This window comes from Pipistrellus kuhlii, unplaced genomic scaffold, assembly GCF_014108245.1.
Source record: "Pipistrellus kuhlii isolate mPipKuh1 unplaced genomic scaffold, mPipKuh1.p scaffold_m20_p_15, whole genome shotgun sequence".
In the NCBI taxonomy this organism is placed as follows: domain Eukaryota; kingdom Metazoa; phylum Chordata; class Mammalia; order Chiroptera; family Vespertilionidae; genus Pipistrellus; species Pipistrellus kuhlii.
The window spans coordinates 3,862,150-3,886,506 of record NW_023425460.1 but is presented as its reverse complement, the minus strand read 5'-3'; the positions used below and the strand labels follow the sequence as shown (position 1 = coordinate 3,886,506).

General features: G+C 57.3%; 1 protein-coding gene across 7 annotated transcripts in view; it reads left to right on the top strand.

The window, feature by feature from the left end:
* Positions 1 to 24,357, top strand: part of ZMIZ1 (zinc finger MIZ-type containing 1) — a 166,337-nt gene that overhangs the window by 72,648 nt on the left and 69,332 nt on the right. For all 7 annotated transcript variants that reach the window (XM_036438080.1, XM_036438082.1, XM_036438083.1 and 4 more), the window contains 2 exons: positions 4,289 to 4,402; positions 11,282 to 11,387. In XM_036438080.1, coding sequence (XP_036293973.1) covers positions 4,289 to 4,402; positions 11,282 to 11,387 — 220 coding nt within the window. The remainder of the gene's footprint in view (positions 1 to 4,288; positions 4,403 to 11,281; positions 11,388 to 24,357) is intronic.

Here is a 24,357-nt window from a genome sequence, read left to right as displayed (position 1 = left end):
TCTCCGAGGGGGGTGCCCAGAGCTCAGACTTACTAGCGAACCTGAGTCCAGCTCTCACAGGCTACCTGACCTTGGTTAAGCTGCCACTTTTATCTTGCTTTGCCTGCCGAGTGGGCATGGCAATGCATGCTTAGCCGTAGAGTGCGGAGGGCTGGAGGCAGGGATCACCGCAGCTGCTCCTCCCGGTCTGCCCGCACACCGTGTGCACACACCCATGGAGCTCTGCGCTCAGGCCAGACAGTGGCATGTTCGTGAGGGTGAACAAGCTGGCCAGATGCCCTCCTCGCCACCCAGAGCTCTCTGCCTCCTCCAGGCCCCCTCCCACACCTCAGGTCAGAGGCTCCCCAGCTGCCCCAGAGGGTGGCCGCAGCTGGCTGAGGACTGCTGGTTCTCAGACGTCCTATATCCTAATCAGAAGAGAAAGGCGGGCAGGTCTGCATGCTGAGGATGATGGATGTGGCGGCGATGCCTACCTCTCTCTGGGAGGGCTCCAGTCAGGGGCCTCCAGCCTGCAGCCTCCGACTCTCCGCTCTCCTCTCTGCCCCTCTCCTCCAGCAGAGCCTTCCCTCCCCCACCGCCCACCCTGTTCCAGCCATCGCTGCACTCACCATCCCCCGCACCCCGCTGCCCATCTTCCCTCTGGACCTCTGGCTCAGCTGCCTTTTCCCCTTCTCAACCTCAGGTACCAGAAGCATCAGTGCCCTCTGCACTGTGCCCCACTCAGACGTCAGGCACCTCTGGGCTTTACCTGCAAAGCCATGCAAATGGGCCTCTTTTTGCCCAGCAGCCTCCCCAGATCCCAGTGCCCATCTCTGAATTCCAATGCATCCTGGGCACCCAGCTGCCCCACCCCTCCTGTTCTTTCTCCCTTGAGCTGTGGGCCCTGCAGAGCATATACCAGGCCCCTTACCAGGCTACGTTCCTTGGGAGCAGAGGATGTGCCATATCCATTTCTAAGCCTCACTTAGGGCCAAGGCCAGGGTGCGAGGTAAAGGGGGCGGGGTGGACTGATAAGTGGGTAGCGACGGGAATGAATAAATGGGTGGGTGGATGGACAAGTGGATGGGCAGTGAGGTGGTTGGATGGTGGGGATATTTAGATGATAGATGGATAAATGGATGAATGAATGGGTGAGTTGGTGGTTGGATAAATTCTGGATGGATAGGTAGATAGGTAGGTAGATGAGTGGATGGATGAGTGATGGATAAAGTAGTGAATGGCTGAATGGGTGGGTGGGTAAATGGATGGATGATTATGAACTGATTCACATTTGGGTGGATGGATGGATGGATGGATGGATGGGTCATTTGATTTACAGGTGGATTGACAGGAAAAGGCATTCATCACTTGGTCTGGGTAGCCAATTCCTGGTCTGGGCACTGTCCACTACTCCTGCCCCAACAGCTCAGTGGCAGTGGAGAGAGCCCAGATCTCCTGAGGAACTGTGGAGATGGGCAGGCTTCCTGGTGGGGACGGGGGATTAGTGTCCTCCCTGCCATAGCCAGGGAGGCCTGTGCCTGTGGGTCAGATCTGTGCTCCCATGCCCAGCCCCCCCACGGCTGGCCAGCCGCACCCACCAGCCTCTCCGTGTGCCCCTGGGACCTGTTCTGAAGTGGCCAGCCTCCTGGCCCCTCCAGATGGACCCTCCTTTGGACAGTTGGCTGCTCACTGACACCTGTGCGGGCCTGGCCTTGTGCCATCTCCAGGTTCAGAGGTGGACAGGGCGTTGTTTCTGTGCTCAAGACGCTCGTAGAAGAAACGAGAGACGTGCAAAGGTCTCAGCATGCAGAGCCGTAGCCACCGTCTCCTGGCCCTCTGTGGGGATGTCATCAGGGGCATCATTTCTATCCCTTGCAGCAGCCCTGCGAGCTGCCATCACCCCCTTTACAGATGAGGGACCTGCAGCTCGGGACACAGCGGGGCTGTGTGGCTCAGTGGCTGAGGTGGGGTTGGGTCCAGGTCTGTCCCGCTCACTTTACTTCATCACTCAGTCTCTCCGTGGCCGCCTGTTACCTTCGAGCGGAAATGGGCGACCAGCGCACAGGGAAGCAAGGGTCTTGGCCAGAGCCGCAGAGCCGCTGAGCAACAGCCTCTGAATGGTATGCCTGACATTCTTCCTACCAATGAGTGGTGCCCAGGGGTGACCACTCACAGCCCAAGCTGATGGCCCCTAGCCTGCCCTCATGGGCCACTTGTGAGCCCAGAGCCCCCAAAGAGGGTGCCAAGAGTGGGGGTGCTGCGGGCAGGCAGCTCAGAGAGCAGCCTGAGGCTGCTGCTGCCCCTACTCATGCAGTGTGACATCATGTAAATAAACGTAACAACTCAGTTAGCAAAAGGAGGCTGGGGGGCAGGGAACTGGCCAATGTGCCCGGCTTTCCTGGTGCAGCCAGGAGCCGCCCGTGGCCTCGGAGGGACCAGTCACCTCTGCGCACAGGGACAGAGGTGAGGACCCCTGTGCCCTCCCACAGGGCGTGCCTCTATATGTGGACGTTTCTCCCGGGCACTGCACACGAAGCACCGAGCTCTGCCTTTGCAGAGAGGGTGCTGGTGGAGCCAGGGCTGTGAGCTGCGAGCTCAGCCGTGCTTCCTGGACAGCCTTGGGGAGGCGGACATGGCCAAGGGCAGCCCCATGTGGGCACACCCCACATGCCGGGCGCTTTGCCTGAGCTGGGTGAGCCTCCTCCTGTTTAGTCCCCACCCGGCCCTGTGACAGGGCTGTGTGGCTGCATGCTTGCCCTCTCCTTTCCTTCATCTCCCTTTCCCCTTGTTCTTTCATGGAAGGAGGGTATTCTCATTCGTGCCACTTGCTTCCACCCATTTTAAACCTTGCCTTGCACAAGCCACGTTAGATAGGACAACAGTCATAAAACCCTATGTGGAAGAAACACATTTCCACCACCGTCCCGTGAGCTTCCGTGCCCTAGCTCAGTGTTTTTCAACCTTTTTTGGGCAAAGGCACACTTGTTTCATGAAAAAAATCACGAGGCACACCACCATTAGAAAATGTTAAAAAATTTAACTCTGTGCCTATATTGACTATATATTAATATAAAGTAATTCTCTTGAATAGGAATCAAATAAACACAAAGAAAGTATTTTATAATTACTTTATTATGAAATATTAAGTAAACAAAATAGTGAAAAATTATAAAATTCTTGTCTTGTCTGCACCTACTGCACACCAGGCAACATCTCGCGGCACACTAGTTGAAAAACGCTGCCCTAGCTCAGCAGCTGGTCAGAGGTGAAGGCAGAGTGACCCCCAGAGGCCCTGCCCGGGCTCACACAGCACATTCTGCTCCCTTCCCACTCCTGGCACCTGCAGCCCTGAGACCTCTCCCCGCCTTGGCACAGGCTGGCTCCTGCTGCAGGTGGGGAGGCGGCAGTCCCCCGGGCAGCTGTGCCGCCCAGCACCCAGGCCACAGGAAGCTCAGAAGGACCACCTTCCCCTTTGCAGCTGCCTACACTCCGACCTTTGGGGACATCCAGGAGATGTCCCTTTGGAGGACCCACACTTAGTCACCCCCAACATGGGGTTCCCAGCTTCTCCCCACCTGCTCCATGGTGCTGGGCTCAGTGCCTTGCCCAGCGGGGCCTGGAAGACATGTATAAGTCAAGGAGGGAAGGCCCGAGTCCGAGGCCGGGTCTAGAGGCCTTGGCACCAGAATCAGTTTCTGTTGATTAGACCCCTGACTGGGAGGGGCCTGGGCTCAGCTGGGACCCCTCCCAACAATGCCGACAGCCCCGGGCCGAGGCAGACTGGGCCCCGGAGACCAGGAGTTGAAAAGCCACATCCACCGGGCCCTGGTGTGACAACCTGGTTTAGGTCCAGCTTCCCAGCCCCCTGCTCCTGTGTGACTCAGCTGTGGTAGCATTTGGTGTGAAGCCATGGGTGGAGGGGTCGGGAGGGGAGTTGTCAAGAAGGAATCTCCAGGACCAGCCTGTCTTGGCTCAGGAAAAGCTAACCCCCAATTTTGGGGGCCAGATGGCACCCTCCTGAACCAGGGAGGGTCCAACTCCCGCACTGCCAGAACCCAGACATCACTTTAATTCCTACTGTCGTTGTCCTTCTCTGACCTTGGTTTTCCTGCCTTTACAATGCGGCTGCTCATCCCCATCCTGCCCAGGTTTGGCTGGGAAGGAGGTGCAAAGGGAAGGTGTATGAGGAGAAGGTGAAGAAAACTCATTAATCGGCCTTGGAGTCTCCTCTCCCAAAGGCCTGGGGTCTTCCCTGCTACCACTCCATCTGCATTCCCAGGACCTCACGTTGTCTCCTCTCCCCCCGCAGCACTTACAGAACCCTGCCAACTTCCACAATGCCGCCACGGAGCTGCTGGACTGGTGTGGAGACCCACGCGCCTTCCAGCGGCCCTTCGAGCAGAGCCTGATGGGCTGTTTGACGGTGAGTCCACACCCTCCCCATCTGCACATGCCCAGAGAAGGTGGCTGGGACCAGCATGCAGGGGCAGGGGAGGCCATGGGTGATGGAGATGAGAGAGAGGAAGACATCCCCGATGGAGGCGATGGCCCTCTGTGCTCACCCCTGACATACAGGCACCGTAGGAAACTGGTCTGATGGGGAGACACAGTCCCCAGGATGATGTGAGAGAGACCAGGCCTATGTTGGCGAGTTGTAAGTCTGATGGGGTAAATGTTCCATCATGAGCAAAGCAGAGAGGCTCTTGAAGGGTTTGTCCATCTACCCAGTCATTAGTTCTTTGACTTAGGTAGACACCTATTGAGCTATTTTTATGGTAATCCATCCACATAGCTATTCCCATAAGCATTTATTGAGCTCCTATTACATCTATCCACCTATCTAAATGAGACTGATTGATCCCTCGTTTATCATGTACAATCCCCTGCAAACCCAATGATGAGTAAGGCTCTGCCAAGCCCGATCTCCTCTTCAGTAGAGGAGACAGACGTGGACGTGGAAAGAGATGGCTGAGAAAGTTGTGTAAAGGTGGAGGAGATACGGAAAGGGAGCTTTCCCTGGGAGATGGGCGGGCGGGTCACAGGATGCTGAGAAAAGGATCCACTTCGCCATCTACAGGACCGTGGTCCACCTGCACCAGCTGCAGAGTGTAGCCAGCGTCCCGGGCACCTGGGCACGTGCAAAGGCCTGGATGCACACGAGATCCCGAGAACTGACGTTAACTCAGCTGGGGAAGGATCGAGGATGCCAGCTCAGCGGAGGCCAGGCCCGAGCTGGTGGTGTAGTTGGCCAAGTTTAGGAACTTGCTGGCTCACAGCCACAGGGAAAGAGCCCGATGCTCGTGAATGTCCCCGGCCAGTGACCGGTCTCGGTCAGTGTGAGGGCACCTCGGGGGCCAGTGAGGACAGCTGCTTAGAGGGCCTGGGTCAGCTTTAAAGAGAACGTGGGTAACAGATTGCTGGGGAACCCCGCTACCCCAAGGAGTGGGCAGGAGAGACTAAGATGGAGGCCTGGCCAGGGCAAACAATGGGGAAAGCATGAGGTCATCACACTTCCTGTGAAGCTGCAGCCAGGAGGTAGGCGAAAGGCCCAGAATGTCCCCGAAAGGCCCAGAACATCCGGGCCTGGAATGAGGAATAGTGACCACAAGGACTGTAAGGTGGGCCATCGTTACCAAGCACCTCTTCTCTGCCTGATGCTGAGCTTGGCCCGCCAGGCACACCTTCTCCAGGAATCCTCACCCCCACTCGGTGCAGCTGGTCCTGCCACCTTCCCCGTTTTCTAGAGGAGGAAACGGAGACATGTGCCGGACCTCCCAATGTCCCCCAGCCCGTGAGCAGCAGACCTGGGATTCATGTTGAGGCCCATCTGCCTCCACAGCAAAGCCCCTGGCCATCAGGCATGCTGGGCAGGGATGCGCCAGGCCCCTCCCAGGCTCCTCTGTGTGTCCAAAGCCGACACCATCTGGCCCCCATGGGGAGCACCAGGCCAACTCAGATTGCCACCTGCATTGCCCAGCAGCCCTCCTCAGCCTTCAGCCCCCTGCTCTCCCTCCCTCCCAGCCCAGCTCCCTTAATCCTCTTTGCGGGGATCCTGGTTCAGGCTAAGCCCTGTGGGCAGGGACAGATGTTACCGAGGCCCTCACTCCCGCCCCAGCTGCAGCAGCCAGAGTAAAGGAGGGGTTGGGCATCACCCCTAATGCACGGCCAGGCAGGCTGCCACGTTCCCCAGCACCCTGCCCCGAGCCTGGCCCTGCCTAGGGCGTGGGGCTTGAAGCTGAATCAGACAATGGCCCTGACTGGGCTGGACTGGCAGGTGGGCATCAGATGGCCAGTAACTGTTCCGCCCTAGTAGCCTTGTCATTCATCCATTCATTAATACTCATCACTACTCCATACATACTCACCAAGTCCCTGCAGTGGGCCAGGCCCTGCGCGGGGCACAGAGGGGGTGCGGTGAGTGCGGCAGACAGACCCCTCCCAAGCAGCTGACTTCCCAGGGAGGCTGACACGAAGGACACACACTGTGAGGACAGGCTGGCGGTCAGGAGAAGCCTCCTGAGGAGGTGACCTCCAGCTGAGACCTGCAGGCAAGGAGTCAGCTTCGATGAGAGGGAAGGGTCCTCAGGCAGAGGGAACTGCCAGTGCAAAGGCCCCAGGGCTTGGCTTGTTCAAGGTACAGGGCCCTCGAAAGGGGGAGGGCTCAGGAGGAGGCTGAAGAGGAAGCAGAAAGCAGCTAACTCAGGGCCAGCAGGCCAAGCGAGAATGGTTTGCATATCTGAAGGGCGGTGGCCAGCCCTTGCAAGGTCTTCAGCAGATGGGTGATGGGATACGATTTGGGTGAGGATAGGAGCTCTGAAGAGGAGCATCCTTAGAGGGTAGGATGGAGGGATTGTGGAGGGCTTCCTGGAGGAGGAAGTCCAGGGAGGGCTCTTAGGGTCTGACTGAACAGGGGAAGGGGTGTGCTTCCCAGGCAGGGGAAACTGGACAAAGGCACAGTGCCACTCTGCTGGGCCTCTCCTCATGGCACCCCTGCTTAAGGCATATACTTGGTTGAACAGCCATTTTTGCCCCTCACTCCCTGCACCTGCTACTTAGTCAGAAAAAGGTTCTTGGCCCACCAGCCACAGCTGCCGTGACCCGAGTCTGACCGTCCTTGGAGCTCAGTAGAACCAGTGGGAGAAAAAGGTGAGCAGGAGAGTCACAGAAGGCACTTTTCTGGGCACTGCCCCCTTGCAGCCTTATCAGACCCTTCAAGGTGGGCAGAAGAGGTATCATCACCCTGGTTTACAAACAAGGCAACAGAGTGCGGGAGCAGCTGGCATAGTCTCAGCTGGTAACGCTGACCACCCCCGGGTGCCCCAGGGCCATTCTGCCAGTTTTCCCCTCCCCCAGGCACCCTTAGCCCAAGCCCTGCCCACAGAGGGGGGTGGGTTGGGGCGGTCAGAGACCCCAAGGGCCCCAGCCGGCAAGGCTGTCCAGCTCCCACCAAACACGTGTACCCCGCCCCATCCAGGTGGCAGCCTGCGCTTCCCAGGTTGCCACAATCCCCTGGGCGACTTCTGGGAGCAAATTCCTCTGGATCCGGCTTACTTAGAGGATATAAATTAAAAACCACTTAGCCTCAGCAGAAAACGGACATGTCTGTGCCATACTGCTCCACTGCTTCCAAGCAGTTCTGGCACAATTCAAGGGACTGGCTCTGGGCCCCATTGGGCCCCTGGCAGGCCTTGGTCCACCCTCCCTTTATGCCCTCTGACCCCAGGATTCAGAAGTGCAGGAGCCTGGGGCACCTCCCTGGCTCAGGACCAGGTTTTTCCTGATGGTGCTGACTGCTCACTCCCCGGCCCCCACCTTAGTGACAGAGCCAGGATGTTTCTCTGGTGTCCCCCTCACAGTCAGGCCTCCCTGGTCGCTGCCTCTTCCTCCTGTTAGAAGGCTCAGGGAGGGGAGGCAGGTGGAAGAAGGAAACAGAGACCAGTTAGCACATCAACGGGAGCCTCATCTCTCCTGTAAGGAAGTCCCTGCAGCTTCAAAGCCCTCACTGCCAAAGCCCTGGGCAGACAATCACATACAGCGTTGGTTGAACTCTGTGCTGGCTGTCACCCTTGCGAGGAGGGCATTTTGTACCCATTTTACATCTGAGGACCCTGAGGCCCAGAGAGATTAAGTTACTTGAGTGAGAGAGAACAGCTAGTAAGTGGCAGAACCAGAACCCTGTCTCATGTCTGACTCCAAAGCAGCAGCACAAAGACCAGCCCGGCCCTATGCTGAGACTGGTAACCAAGTGCCCTGAAGGGTTAGGGTACAGCCACGAGACTGAGCATGGCAGAGCCCTCACACATCGCTGTGGAAATGGGGGTCATCCTCAGACCTTCACGGGAGAGGGGCCTGAGGTTCAGAGAGGTTGTGTGACTGAGCCATAGGTTGCACAGGATAGAGGGGAGCAGGAGTAGCGCACAGGCCCAGCATGCCTCCTGTTCCCCGACGACGACGGCTGGAGTCAGAAGGGGCTGGCTGTGTGTCCGGCCCCCACACGGGAACAGAAACCCTTCTCTGACTCTCCCAGACAGCCTGCCCTGCTCCCCGGCCTGAAGGCTCACCACTTTTCAAAGCAACGCACTCACTTCGTGGGATTTACGTATTTGCCACGTGACCTTGACACAGCCCCCTCTCTTGAGGTGGAAGAAGGAAACCAAGACCAGTTAGCACATCAACAGGAGCCTCATCTGGGCGTCCATTTCTCTCTGTGGCACAAGTGGCTGGATTTTCCGACCTGTCGGTCCCAGGCATGGGGTCCGGGTCTCAGCCAGCCAGCCTGCAGAGGGCTGAACTGGGTGGGCCCTGCAGCCAGCAGAGGGCAGCAGCACGAGGCTGCCTGCCACAGCCTTTGTGGAAGGGGGTCTTCCTGCCAGGGGACCCCACAGAGGTGCTGCCCATTTGGCAGGGAGCAGGCCTCCGAAACACCACAGGCTGCTCAGCTGGGCCCACTTCAGGGGACTTGCCCAGGGGCCTCAGCCTGGGCCCAGCAGCCAGGGGCACACGCGCACTTTGGGGTCACAGGGTCCAGCGCAGCACGCTCGGCCACACCTGTGTTGTGTGACCTTCAGTGAGGTCCTGCCTTCTCCCGGCTTCAGCCTCCTTGTCAGTGACTCTTCTGAAGGCTGGTGCTCGGGGCCTTGGGGACACACTTCCGCTCCTCTGGCCTGCAGGACAGCCCTTGCCCCAGCACCAGGCCCCTCTTGCTCAATGTAGCTACTTTTTCTCTTTTCTTTTTTTTTTTTTTTTTAAACCAGAGCAACAGGATTAGCCAGTATTGGCCAAACAGTGGGACCTTTACCTTCCTGCCCTCACCCTGGGGCCTGAGGGTTCTCCGGGCCAGGCTGGTTGGAAGCGGTGGCCTTAACCCTTTGTGGGCTGAGAAGGAGGCCCTCTCTTAGGAGGAGCGGACTGTGCACGGGGCCTGGCTGCCTGGGGTCACATCCTGGCCTTCTTAAGGACCCGGGGCTGTTGTTTCACCCTCAGTTCCCTCATCTGTAAGACAGATAACAACACCCCCTCACGAGCCGTTGTAAGGACTTGGAGCATCGCTGCTTTCAAAACGTTTACTCAGCCCTCAGCGCCCGGAGCCAGCTCTTTTCCTATACTGCTCGACCGTGTTGATATTTCCCACAAACAGCAGCCTCACTGATGCTCCCGTCCAAACGGACTCCCTGTGCACGCTGCCCACCCCCAGGGCTCTCCTCCCCGAGGAGGGCTCTGCATGTCTGTCCGCAGGCCTGTCTGTCTGTCTGCCATAGAGAGCTAGGGCCTTGTTTTCCTGCTTGAACATAGGAGCCTCAGCTCACAGTAAGGCTACGCCCGCCCTGGGGTGGCCCAGAGATTCTGGAACATGGTGTGGGGGGGGGGGGTTGAGAATCACTGTACAGGAGAGAATAGAGCCCATGGGAAAGAGGCCTGGGGGGCAGGGGGCGGGAATGAAGACCTCTGCTTAAGGCTGAGAAGGGGTTTCTGCTTGAGGCCGAGAAGCTGAGCAGACGTTCTAACCTGAGAAAGTCCTGTTTCCTCCTTCCAGGGGGGTCCCAGGAGATGGGGTGGGGAGGCCGGGCCCCATCCCAAGAGGCTCCGGGGGTCCTGGGAAGGGGATCTTCCGCTCTTCTCTGATTCACCACGGACACTCTCCAGGGTCTGCATTTTTAAATGAAAGGGTCGGCCTAGATTAGTGGTGTTGCCACCCTTTTTAGCCCTAGAGTCCTTGTAAGGACCCCCTACATAGAAAGCACCTTATGGGGAACTGTTCTAATGGCCACAGGGGCCAGGCCCAACCCCATAACCCCCTGGGGCCTTCCCAGGGCTCCGTGCGCCTCGGCAGCAGGAGGTCTCTAGGGTCTGGCGGTGAGTCTCCCTCTCTCAAGGGAGAGCCCACCTCTGGACTCCTCTCCCAGGCAGCCTGAGCCGCCCAGCTGCTTCCTGGAGCGACTCCATCTCCCAAGGTCCTTTCTTCTTAATAAGGAGCCTAATTTGCCTGCCGTTAATGAGGAAGGCGGGCAGGAGGGAGCAGCGCTGGCCGGCGCAGGACACCTGGGAGCGGAGGGGAGGGAGTGGGGCCTGATGGCCGGGAGCCTGTGGGCCACTTGCAAGGCCCAGGAGCCCCTGGCCCACACTGCTTCTGGGGACGCCAGCCCTCCGGGGCCCTCCCTTCTCCCTCCTGTGCCCCCCCTCCCTCCGGGGCCATACTAGTAGGGTCACAGGAGGTGGGTGGGACCTCCAGGCTCCAGATACGCAGCTATTGGTGATGTGCTTACGGAAGCCGCCTGTGTGCGAGCCAGTCGTGGCCCTGGAGACTGACCCAGGCCACGTGTGAGAGCTGTACAGTTTCTGGGCTGAGGTCCGAGGGCCTGCAAGGGGCTTGGCCCAGTGCTGAGCCGCGAGGAATGGAGGAGTGTCTGTCTGGGGAGGCTTGGCAGTTGGGCGACTCCAAGCTGAAGCTCCATGGGAGCCAGTGTCCTAAGTCAGTGTTTCTCCCTGTGGGCAGATTTGGGCGGGGGGGTGGGGATGGGTGTCAGTGCTCTGGGAAGGGACCTTGCTTGGAGTATGAAGGCAGCGAGGCCCCGAGACGGTGGGTACAGGAGATCTATAATGATGGCGGGGAGGAGGTGGGCATGGGCCTTCTGGGGTCTGGGAGGCCTGGCCTGGAAGATGTGCTTGTCCCTGTTTGCTGAGTGACTGACGAGGCCTCAGCCTGCCTGCCTCACCCATAAAATGGGCACATCTGCTCCTTGGGCTCAGAGGCCTGGGCTAAGCAGTGACTCACCCCTGCCCTCCCTTCCCCTCTTGCTGGCAGGTGGTCAGTCGGGTGGCAGCTCAGCAAGGGTTCGACCTGGACCTCGGCTACAGACTGCTGGCTGTGTGTGCCGCGAACCGGGACAAGTTCACTCCGAAGTCTGCCGGTAGGTGACCGAGGGGGGCTCCACGGACATCATCGGGACGTGGGAGGGGAGCTGGACTCTAACCCAGGGCTGTCCGCCGCCCCCGTGGGCTAGTGCCGAGGTTTATCCGGATGTGGTGTGAGCCTACAGGGGCCGCCGGGCTCAGAGCCCGTGGGCAGGACTTGTTCCTTGTCTCAGGAAGTGTTCCTGCCTTCAGAGGCACTTCGGGGCCAACAGGTGGTCCAAGGCACGCCGCACCCCAACAGCAGGCACATTGTCTCATTTTGTCACCGCAGCGACCCCTGCGCATGAGCACTGTGATCATTCCCATTTTATAGATGAGGAACCTGAGGCTTCCAGAAGCTGAAGAGATTTCCCCGGGTCACTCAGCTGGAAAGTGGCAGAGCTGGGATTTAAGTCCAGGTCTCCATTCCTGAGTCAGCATTCTTAACTCTGCCACTCCACAATAGTCATTCAAAAACATGTTCAATAAAAACAAATCAGCACGTGCAGGCTTCTAACAGGGGCCTCATGGCCCCGTCTTACGTAGAGGCTCTGAGCGGCAGGCGGCTTATGCCTGTGAGGGCTGCACACTGCCCACCATCCTCATCGCCGAAGCCGGAGTGCGGTGTAAGCTTCAGTTCTCCGAGGGCCTGTCCCACCCCGGTCCGGCCACCTGCTGAGCATGTGGTCTCTGAGCCTCAGTTTCTCTCCCCGGGAAGGCAGGAATGACCATGTGGCCAACCTTGCAGTCATCACTGTAAGTTCTAGAAAGATGTACAGCGCCAAGCACAGTGTCTCGCAATTATTAACATTCTTATCAAGTCAGAACAACTAATTGAAAGAGAAAAAAAATCAACCATTTCTCTGAATTAGGACAAAACAGACAAAGTTTTCTCTGAGTTCGTCGACCAGGTCTTTGGAGTGGATGTAGAAAGAGCCTTAATGGAAACATTCAAAGGGCATCCGTGATGTGTGTTCCCAAGTCCCAATCTCATGTCTGCGGGCAGTCGTGCACCAGGTCGTGGGCACCTCTGGACGGGAGGGGGGGGGGCCCCAGGGTCGCGCTGGCAGGAGCTGCGGTGGGGTCAGGGTGAGTAGGCCTGGGTTGAGAAGTCGCTGTTGTATTGAACTGCTTGCCAGTATTGCTCTTGGAATCTCGTAAGTGATGTCTGTTCCAGATGGAATCTGCAATTTTCATAATAACTTAAGTCGATACAATTTTGACAAGGTAAAAATCGCTCCTTATCCCAGAAACATGTGCATCCATGTCTCTGATAAGCACCTGCTCTGTGCAGGCACCTGGCCAGGGCTGGGCTTCGTGAGAAATAAAACAGACACGGCCCCACCTTGGCAGACGCGCGGTCTGGAGCAGGGATTGGCGGACTTTTTCTGGAAAGGGCCTGGCAGTCAATAGTTTAGGCCCCGCAGTCCATGCAAAAGCAGCCAAAGGCGATATGAAGGAGTGTGGCTAGTTCCAATAAAACCTTTTTCATGAAAGCAGGTAGAGGCCATGGTTTCCTGGCCACTGGTCTAGAGCACATGTGTCAAACACAAGGCCCGCGGGCCAAATCCGTCCCGCCAGGCCTTGCAATGTGGCCCGCACCGCGCTGTCATCACTGCACTCTGCTGCGTTTCCATCACAATGACAGTTTATGACTGTTCAGTAAACCAAACGGCCCGCGATTTAGGCTGGATTTTAGATTTTGGCCCCGTCTCTGATTGAGTTCGACACCCCTAGTCTAGAGAGTGAGAGAGGAAAGCACTGATCAGACCATCGCAGGCGCATGTGCGTGTGCATTTGTGTATCTGTGTGTATGCATGTGTGAAAGTTTAAGCTGTGATCAGTGCCATGAAGGAAAATTCAGGGACACCATGAGACCACGTGGGAGTGGCAGAAGGCTGAGTTGAATAGGTGAAGAAAAGGAGGGAGAGCTACTTCCCAGATAAATGGAACAACCATCTGTGCAAAGGCCCTGAGGTGGAAGGAAGCATGGCTTTTAGCTGAAGGGACAGGGCAGAGGCTGCAGAACCCGGAAGCAGAAGTGAGCAGCGGTGAGAGCCCATGGGGCCTGTCTTGAGGATTAGGTCTTTGTTCTAAAAATAATGAGAACATGGCTACATTCCCATTTTGCAAGGATTGTTCCAACTAGAACAGAACAGGTTGCAGGGGTGAGATGGGGGCAGGAGGGGAGCTGGTTGGCGGGTGGCTGGGGACATGAGGACGAGGATGCTGGCGGCTGGACCAGGAAGGCTCCCCTTCCTGCGGAGCTGGGAGGAGACAAGGGGGTGAATCTAGAACAGGGGTGGGGAGCTTCTGGCACGCGGCCATACAGGGCCCTCAGATTTTGGTCCGGCCCTGCCAAGGCATCAGGGCTGAGTTAATTAAGTGTTTGACCAAATATAGCAGTCTAATTTTTAAGTTGATAATTTTGCCTGGCCCTCGAATGATGTTATAAATATCCAAATGGCCCTTGGCAGAAAAATGGCTCCCCGCCCCTTGACTAAAGGATAGGTCAAAGGCAAAACCAAGGCAGGAAAGCGAGTCAAAGGGTTAGGGGGAAGCAGGAAAGTAGGGTCCCCCAGAAGCCCCAGCTTTTCCCTGTCGGGGAAGAGGTCAGGCCCCGTGCAGCCCTCCCTCCCGGGTCTCTTATGGCCCTGCTGATGCATGCTGGGTGCTCCCCGATCTTGCTGCAGCCCCAGCTTTATGGGTCTAGGTAATGCCCAGTAGGTATTACCTACCCCCGTTAAGGAGGGAGCTGAAGCTGAGAGGCCTTGTGACTTGCCTGTTGTTACACAGCTCTCCTCCGCTCTCCTTCCCCGAGGCTCTGTGGGTGCATGACCTGGGTAACCCACCTCTGGTACAGCTGTGGGGGTCCCCATGGCCGCCCTGCCCACAGCTGGGCCTGCCCAGGCCCCTCCCAGCCAGGCCTCTGCAGTTCTAGAACGTTCTCTGGCCTCAGAGCTCTTGCAGCCAGCGTGTGCTGCCGCTCTGCCCTCCAGTCTTGCAGTCTCCATCTGGGCTCCCACCATGTCTGATTGGCTTGTGCAGTTTTCACCTTCCAGGTCCCTCCCCTCCTTTCTCTCTGGGGGTCTCTGATGTTGTCTCTCTGTCTCTGTCCTTCCCTTCCCTCCGCCTCTCAGACTTTCTCCTTGGTGTTTGTGTGTGCATGCATGTCTGTGTGTGTGAGATGGTGTGTGTGTCTCGGGGGGATGCATTAGGGGGCTTGTGTGTGTGTGTGTGTGTGTGTGTGTGTGTGTGTGTGTGTCGGGGGAGCTGTAGGCATGTCTTTGTGTGTCTGTGTGTGTCTCTCCCCTTCTCTCCCTGCCCGCCTCCCCCACCTCTTCTCCTGCTACATCTCCCTGCCTGTCTCTCTTGTCAGGAGGCCAAGCTGGGGCCAGATGAGGGCTGTGGATGAGATCATGCAGTAAGGAGCGTGCTTTGTCAGGAGGGATGGCGCTGGGCTGGGCTGGCTGTGCTCGCCAGCATTGGTGGGCTCTGGAGCTGGAGCAGGCCTGGGGGCAGTGCTCTTCGTGAGTGAGTGTGTGTGTGTGTGTGTGTGAGAGAGAGAGAGAGAGAGAGAGAGAGAGAGAGAGAGAGAGAGAGAGAGAGAGAGAGAGAGAGAGAGCGCAGACACTGCAGCAAACTGCCAAGTCAGGCGACTCCACGTGGGCCCCTCAGATACCCAGCCCCCAGCTCTTTGTTCTGGTGCAGCCTTTAGCCTGACGCTCACTCACAGGAGCAGGCGCACACTCGGCGGGCAGGAGCCTCCTCCTGGAGAAGGTCCTTGGGGGCCAAGCTGCTCCCTCCTCTGCCTTATGCGGAAGGTCACCTGGCCTGTCCCCCAGGACTGCAGCATGCCCACTCGCCCCACTGCCACTGCGTGCCCGCCCGCAGCAACTTGGCAGGCAGCACCGAAATGCCAGCCTCCTCCGCACTTGAGCGGGCCCATGCCTGCTGGCTCCGTGGGCGCCAAGCACCAAGCAGTCACCACACCACGGTGCCCATGAGCCCGCTGCGTGCCTCAGCTACTGTCCATGCTCGAGTGCCTCTGTGACCTCTGTAAGCAGCCCAGCAGCAAGTTAAAATAATAGGAATGCCAGAATTCAAAGGATGGGAGCCTGGGTCCGGGGAAGGGGGGACTGCCCCTGGCCACAGCAAGGCAGCCAGAGCCTGAGGTGCAGGGGCGTGTCCTCATGCCTGCCCATCTCCCAGGACAGCTCAGTGATGACTGGGCTCTCATCTGGGGGAGGTGAGGCACGGGCTGTGGGTAGAGGGGCACGTGTGGAGAGAGCAGCAGGTAGGGGGTGCCAGGGTGTCCGGGCAGCATCCTGGGAGAGGCAGCCTGTATGTGCCTGGGGAAGGGAAGACAAGGGAGCAGAGAACTCAGGAGAGAGGGGGCGCTGAAACAGGCAGCCCCTGAAACCCGAGGAGAGGAGCTCAACCTTCCCCAGTGAGCAGTGGAGAGGGTGGCTATCCATCACACACTCAAACACACACACACACACACACACACACACACACACACGGGACCTGGAGGTGGCCCACAGGCATCTGAGGTCCTACTGCAGGTTAGCTGCCCACATCTGCTCTCTGGAAGACTTCGCTGCCCAGTCACGTGCCTACTTCTCAGTGGGGACCTTGAACCCACAGCCCACTGGTGGTGGCTGACCTGCCGCAGGAGTGCCATGCCCCCCATTGTCACACACTGAGCATTTCTCACCATTGGACACACCCAGGACCTATGGGCACGTGCCTTTCCTACCTCTATTCCCAGCACACCCTCTCCCCCCAACACTGCCTGGCCCCGGACCAGGAGGGGAAGCCCCACAGAGCAGATCGCCTGCTTGTGGTGACCAGCATCTGCTCGCTCCGGTTTCCCTGAGGTGTTGACAGCGCCCAGGGGAGTGACAGCAGACCCTGGGCCCTAGCCGGCCAGGGAGGCGAAGAATCAGGATGTGTTGGGTCCTGCCTTCTCCTCCTGGTCTGGGGACCATGCAGGAATGGCCCACACAGGTCTCTGTCTAACCTGGAGCCCTCAGCCCCAGGGCTTCCACAGCAGTCCCAGGGCTCAGAGACAGACCCGACCCCGGGCCATGGAGAGAGTCCCGCCTCCTTCAGATGGTTGGGAGGGACCAGGGCACAGGCATTGGGGGCCAGCCAGGTCAGCTCACCCCCTCTCCCCAGGCTCCTTAAGCAGGAGAAGGTGGGTCACAAACCCTCTGTCTTTGAAAACAATGCTTGCTCCCACCTGGCTGAACAAGGCAGTCAGACATCCACAGTGGTGTGACATCCCTGGCCTATCTCCCCCTTCATACATCCCCCATGGCCTCCCTATCCCCGCCCCCCAACCTCTTGCCCACCCCAGAGCACACAACCAGCCAGCCGCCTTCCCATCCCCATCACCGGGGAGGACAAATGGCCTCATTCAGGGACACCCTGCCAGATCTGTCTCTCTAAAACAAAGCTGTGCGCAGCTCTGCGTGAAAAACGGCTTGCGGCTGCCGGGCGAGCAGGCGGGATTGGTGGGTGCAAATTGCAGGGGATTTGTTCATGCCTGCGGCTCTCCCAGAGACGGCGGGCAGGCAGGCCCTCCCTTGCCCTTGAAATGCCAGGCCGCCTGGCTGGGCGCCTTGTCAAGGCCAGGGACAGACTTCCTCCCGCACATCAGCCCCCACCCCTCCTCGTGCGAGCTCCGCAGAGCCGGGAGGTGGGGGAGGGACCTGCCTTCCTTCCTCCGGCCCTGGCCCCTGCCCTGCAGGCAGGTCCTGCTCAGGGAAAGGACGCTGCACTTCATGGCCAGGCCCCTGGGAACTGACTTGCAATCAGCCCTGTTTCTTGGACCAAACCTTTCGCGCGCTCACCCCCTGCCAGTTCGGTCGGAGAGGCCCTGGGGGTCTGACAGCAAGCCCATTTTGTAGAGAAGGAAACAGAGGCTCCACCCGGGGAAGAGACAGACCGAGGTCACGTGGCTTCCCGGGCCGGAAGCAGGGCTTGGACCTCTGGGTGACCCTGAGCAAAGAGGTAGGGTAGCTTGTCCTGGGTCAGTAGCCCCTGGCTCTCCTCCCCTCCCCCAGCTCCCTGAGGGCTGAGGCCTGGGATCCAGTGGCCTTTGGGAGAAAAGGAACAGTGGGAGGAGCCCATGGGACAGGGCTTGTGGACACATGGTTCCCAGGCTAAGGAATTGGGGGGAGGGGTGGCTGTGATGGTCCCCGGGGTGTCCGGCGTGAACAGCCAGGAGGGCGCCGTGCCATGGAAGGACGAGAGAAGGCGTATTTAGAAATAGCTCCAATCCCCAGAAAAGCGAGCTCAGTATTTGGTGGCCGCTCCACAGCCATTGAAAACGAGCTCTCCCAACAATCACTGCCCCTGGGAAGTGCTCACGACATTGGTTGTTTTTTTTAAGGGAACAAAATGGGGTGTTCTGTATGACTTCAACCAGGTACAAATACAGGTAAGACATACATGTATGTAGGCACAGGAAACAGAAACGGAGGGAACATACCAAAACGTCTACTTACAAATACCAATTCTCCCGGCTTGGGTGGGGTGCCACGTTTTTCTCAGGGAGCACGGATCCCGTTTCTGAGCAGGAGCAGCAAAGGTCGTTGTGGTTCTTCCCGGGTTTGGCTGGAGCTGGCAGGGGCGGGGAGACAAGAGCGCCCTTGTCTCCGGGCCGGCTCAGCAGTTTTCCCAGCGCCGGCCTCACCGGCTCCCCAGGGCCTGGGGCAGGCCTCCGCTCAGGGGAGGCTCTCTTCCTGTCTGCACTCTGCTGCAGGATTAGCTCATCGCGGCCCCCCACGGAGCCGGGCTGTGCAGGGCAGTGCTGCCCAGGCCCAGCGGCTGCACCTCTGTTTTCCAGACCTGTCCAAAGTGAGAACGGGGAGGGGGTGGGGGGTAGACATCCACCCCTGGCAGGGATGCCTGGGGGCCAGCACCCTGAGGGGCAGTGCAGAAGCCTCTCAACAGGGGGCTGCCTCTCTCACCTGCACTCAGGGGCTCCTCGGCCTGGCCACGTGAGTGGGACCGGGGGCTTCAAGGGACAGGGCGGGATTGATGAGGCACATGGTAGGGAAAGGCAGGGCTGCTGGAGGAGCCCCAATGGAATGGTGTCTGAGTTTAGAGTCCCACCGGAACCAGATGCAGACCCTGCTATGAGACTGATTCAGGGGGATTCCAGAAAACATTGGTAGAGAAGCAGGGAAAAGAGACAAGGGAGGGGGTGAGGGAGGCTGGTGAAAGGTGTGGTTAACAAGCTACCTGCTGTGGGACCTGCAAGGAGCTCTGGGAGACTGAGTAGGCCATCCTCCTCAGTCTGAGAAGCAAGGGCGAGGAGGCATTGATCCAGCGCCGGGCGTCCACTGTGGGTTGAGGGCTGCGTAGGTTGGGGCGTGGGAGCACCTGAGCAGAGGGCCTGAGGAGGCGCCTGGGCTCCAGCAGCAGAGCGCCTGCCAGCGCCAGTCATTGCATCCCAGCTCATCATCCCGCCGCTTCCCAGTCCCGCTCCTATCAGGGTCGGATTTTCATACTGTTTCTCACTCGTTGTGACTTCCAGGTGGACGTTTTTAAAGGAAACTCTCTATCTTACCTCACTGCCGTAACTGGCAGACCAGTGTCCCGTGCCCCAGAAACTGAACTTAACGACAACAGAGGCTGCCCTGTGTCGGGTTTAGCTACAGGTTCCAGTTCCACAGCTAGAGCCTGGGCCAGCTCTCCGCCCATTAAGAGCAGGACACCGGTTTGGCTCAGTGGATAGAGCGTTGGCCTACGGACTGAAGGGTCCCAGGTTCAGTTGCAGTCAAGGGCATGTACCTTGGTTGCGGGCACGTCCCCAATGGCGGGGGGGGGGGGCGGGGGGTGCAGGAGGCAGCTGGTCAATGTTTCTCTGTCATCGATGTTTCTAGCTCTCTATCCCTCTCCCTTCCTCTCTATAAAAAAGTTAATAAAATAATTTTTAAAGGAATTTTTAGGACAAGGAACAATTAGCATCTTGTGCCAGGCCCACTCTGCGCTGAGCGTAGGGGCTACCTCTGCATATAAAGGCACCACACAGGGTCCCCATTCTCAAGGCTTGAAATCCATGAACGCCCATTCTGTAGGGGAGAAATGACAGTCATCCTACACCAGTGGTCAGCAAACTCATTAGTCCACAGAGCCAAACATCATCAATACAACGATTGACATTTCTTTGGAGAGCCGAAAACTGACTTCTGCGCATGGGCCACGAAGTTTCAATCGCACCATATGTGCACGCCCGCATGTGGTATTTTGTGGAAGAGCCACACTCAAGGGGCCAAAGAGCCGCATGTGGCTCTCGAGCCACAGTTTGCCGACCACTGTCCTACACCCAGCACAGCCTTTTACAGGGCCTTCCTTGTCCAGTCTCATGAGACCCCCAGGCAGGCTGATGCCCACTGAAAGATAAGGAGACAGAGGCTCTGAGGGACGGGGAGGTGGCCCGGCAGGGACAGAAGTGGGACCAAAATTCTAGCTCTCCTGCTTCTCTGCAGGTGTCCCCAAGGCTGACAGCTCCTGGGGAGATCCAGGCCACAGGTTCACCACCCTACAGGCACCCAGGCAGCCACGTGCAGCCACAGTGCTGCCTTCAGCTGCCCAGGCCAAAGGGGCATCAAGACAGGTCCTGCCAGAGCAGGCCCCCTGACCCAGGCTGCCCTGCAGGTGCCACGGCTGCCCCTGGAAGTGAATAGAGCCATTGGCAGCAATTAATTGCACAGAGCAGAGAGCCAGGTAAGAGGATTAAGGGAGCCGGAGCTTTGGTTTTAAGATGGAGCTTAGCATTCTCACCCCAGAGGAGGGATTTCATGGGATTGGAGGGTGTGAGAGTGAAATGGAGCAGGGACTTGGCAGAAAGTGGGTGTGGTGGTTCTGGGACTTTTTAAGCAAGCATTGCAAGCCCCAGCCTTGTAAATACTTTCTGGGTGAGACAGATGGGCAGGAATTAACGGCAGTGCAGGTGTCATCAGTCTTGCCTGTGCAGACGTACAGGGCCAGGGCGTTTGGATTAGGAAAGAAATCAGATGATGAGAGTAAATGTTTGATCAGCATTTTTTCCAGAACCAGGCACCATGTATGAGCATCCATGAGCTCACTTATTCCCCGTGATCCCAGACCCACGTCTCCTCTTTTCTCAGAGGAGGAAATGGGCTTTAGGAAGGCTGGGCGATTTAACCAAGGTCACTTGGCACAAAGAGCAGGAATTGTGATTCGAGCAAGAATATCTGACCCTGAGGCCATACGCTGCCCTTTAGTGAGCAAGTTGACATGAAATCCTGGAAAAGGATGGTAATGGCTCAAGTGAGCTTGTCATGATTACATGAAATGCTTGAGGTAAAGATTTTTTTAAAAAATATATACTTCAGCCAAGACTGGTTTGGCTCAATGGATAGAGCGTCGGCTTGGGGACTGAAGGGCCCCGGGTTTGATTCCGGTCAAGGGCATGTACCTTGGTTTCGGGCATATCCCCAGTAGGGGGTGTGCAAGAGGCAGCTGATCGATGACTCTCTCTCATTGATGTTTCTAACTATCTCTCTCCCTTCCTCTTTGTACAAAATCAATAAAATATATATATATTTAAATATATATATATATATATATATATATATATATATATATACACACATACACACACTTCAGAGAGGAAGGGAGAGGCAGAGAGAGATAGAAACATTAATGGTGAGAGAGAATCATTAATCGGCTGCCACCTGCAAGCCCCCTACTGGGGATCGATCCTGCAACCCCAGCATGTGCCCTGATGGGGAATCAAACTCTCATAGGTTGACACTCTCAACCACTGGGCCACACTGGCCAGGCAATTTTCTTTTTTTGAGAGAGAGATAGGAAGGGAAGAAAAAAGGAGATTGAGAAAGAGAGAGAGAGAGAGAGAGAGAGAGAGAGAGAGAGAGAGATATTAAGTTGTTGTTCCATTTATTTATGCACTCATTGGTTGATTCTTGGATGTGTTGTGACTGGGGATTGAACCTGTAAACTTGGTGTATCAGGATGATACTCTAATTGAGTTACCCAGCCAGGGCCGGAGGTGGAAACATTAAGTACAGTGTTTGATGATGATTTGTCCTTGTTGGTGGGTTAAGTACTCACCCATCTTTGAGCTCATTCAGTATTCACGGCCCCAAGATGGTGAGTGGCAGAGGCTGGCACAAAGTGGACATTCAGTACATGTCAGCTCTTACTGCCGCATCTCCTAGCCGGCCCGTTTCAGGTATATTTTCCAGAAACCCTTCATCTTTTTATAGAGGGGAGCTGTAATTAAAAGCCCGGACTCCGGAGCAGCTTGCCTGGGTGTGAGTCCCACCCAGCCCTCCACCTGTCAGCCTCGGAAAAGCCACTTAACTTCTCTTTCACGGTCACTTCATTTGATAAAAAGGTGATAATAATCATGCCTACATCATGGTTAGAATAAGGCCCGGTGTCTTATTGTATACAGATATGTAAGTGCTGTGTACATGTTGGCCATCTTATTCCCACATATCCGCACCCAGACTTCCTCAGGATGCCGTCCTACCTGGAGGTAGCAGAAAGCCCTGTGCCTGACGCTGTGCAGTGGTGTGAGGTTTGGAAAAGATGGAACCTGTGTGGATAGATAGGGCCAACGTAAATACCAACCACATTCACCTCCAAGGGAGTAGAGGAGTGGGATCCTATTAACTCGGGCAGGGTTAATAGGATCCCAGCCCCTTCAGGACCTCTGTCCCGATGCCCCAGGCCAAAGGGGCATCGGGACAGAGGTCCTGCCAGAGTAGGCCCCCTGACCTGCTCTGGCCCTTCCTGAGGCTCCAGGCCGGAGCCCAAGGCTGTCTCCAGGCAGCAGAGGCTAACGAGGGGGTAAAAGCACCTCCTTTCTCCCAGCTGAGGGAGCAGGAGAGGAGAGAGCTGAGGCAGGCTGCACAGGGCAAGCAGCACCTGTCTGTGCCTCAGGCCGGGCAGGTTTGAGGGACTGTGTCTCACCTAGTCTCCCAGCAACCCTTCCCAAGAGTCTTTCAAGAGAGAAAGCCATGTTTAAAGCGCAGTCTCTTGAGCTCCTTCTTCATGCCAAGCACTGGCTGGATACGTTATGAACATCGGCACTGATACAATGGCCCAGCCCATTTTATGGATTGGAAACTGGCACACCAAGAGATTCATTAACTTTCTAAAGTAACTCGAATCCTTTGTGTGAGAAGGCAAAGACTGAATGAGTAGATGGCTCTGAATGGATGGCTTTAGGCATGGCTGAGACTGAAGAGGAGGCGAGAATCAAGAGAAGGAGGAAGGAAGGGTGAGGACCAGGATGGAAGGGCCTGCCCCAACTTCAAACACTTGCTCCGTCTTCTGGAAACTGGGTGTCAGCCTGAGGGCCTCAGCTTGGCTGACCTCCACACTTCCAGTGGCCCTCGTGCGGTCTCCTAGGATGGAGCTGGCCTCAGGACATGCACAACCTGGGGGCAGCATGGGACAGGGGTCCAAGCTCAGGTGTCAGGATCAGGCTGACTGGTCTCAGCTTAGCTCCATCACTTCCATGCCACGTGTGACTGCGGCCAAGCCTCCCAGCCTCTCGAGAAACAATGGGTACAAAGGGCTTAGCACACGCTGGCATCGTGAAAGGGCTTCATATGTAATTGTTCTGATTCTTAAATCCTGCCTTGCCATACAGGCTCTTAGACCTACGTGCTGTGTGGCTTTATGCAAATCACTTCACTTCTCTAAGCTTGGGGTCCAGCCCATCTATATACAATCCCAGGCTCCTGGCTGGAGAGGCAGTGATTCTGTTTCCGTGGCAACCCATCTGCCTCTCAAGGGACCATCTGGATCACATCATCCTGGCAAGGTGCTGCCCAGGCAACCAGGTGTTTGTGTTTTGCAGTGGAGCCCTGCAGGCTGGTAATTCTCCTCACTGGGGACAGGGCGGTGGCCAGGCAGGTGGCTGGAAGGAAGCAGGGCCACCTAGGCCACGTCTGCCCTTGCTGTTCCTGGGCCCAGAGAGAAGCAGACCCTAGAGCTCGGGGCTCTGGCCGGTGACCTTCCTTGAGGAGCTGTTTATTACCAGTGGCTTCCTTCTATTCCTCGGCGCTGTTTCCTGGCTTGTTGGGGCTGGCCAGGTGGGAACCGGTGCCTGGGGCTGGGCTCCTGCAGATCGTTCTGAAGGACCCAGTTTCACCTGTTTGGGATGAAGAGCACCATTGTCTACAGCAGGAAACAGGAATTACTGGGGGCGGGGGGGGCGGGGGATTAGGAGTCTGCCTTTGAAACAGGCACCTAATTATAATGCCAGCAGAAACTCGGTGCAAAGGATAAACTACTTCACCCTTCCCCAGTGGGGCACAGGCATGGTGATTGGCACTCAGGGAACCCCAGGAGCTCACAGCCCTGGATGTGCTAAGGGAAAGCATCAAGTCAACAGACCCCCATGGGCAAAGGGGAAGCTGAAGAAGAGGGGCGCCTCCTGGGCCAGCCACTCCCAGCAGTAAGCGCCCAGCCCCGAAGGCTTGGAACTGAGGGTCAGTGCAGGGATAGCCCCGGTGCACCGTCACCTCACGTAGGAGAGTCCCTGACTCTCCCACAGGGAGAGCTCTGTCCCCTTTTCCAGACGGGGAAACGGACGCTCAGAAAAGTGACGGCCATGCCTAGGCTCCCGGCAGGCCCAGAGCAGGAATGGGTCCCTCCGCCGTCAGGGTGCTGCTCTCCTGGTGGGCTGGCTGCCAGGGAGCGCCATGTCCTGGGAGCCAAGGACTCTAAGCTGAGCAAATAGTCCTCTGCCTCTGTCCTTCCCTCTCTTCCCCTCTCCGTCTCCTTGTTTCCCTCCTCCCTCTCCTCTTTCGCTCTCTCCCTCTCCTGCCCCCTTTCTTCTCTCCCTCTTCCCCTCCTTCTTTCCTTCTCTTGCCTTCATTGCCTTTGTCTCCCTTTTCCTCTCGGGGCTGCAGCTCAGCACTGCCTGGAGTCCATGCGACCTCTGCCCTGGGCCCCAGGCTCACT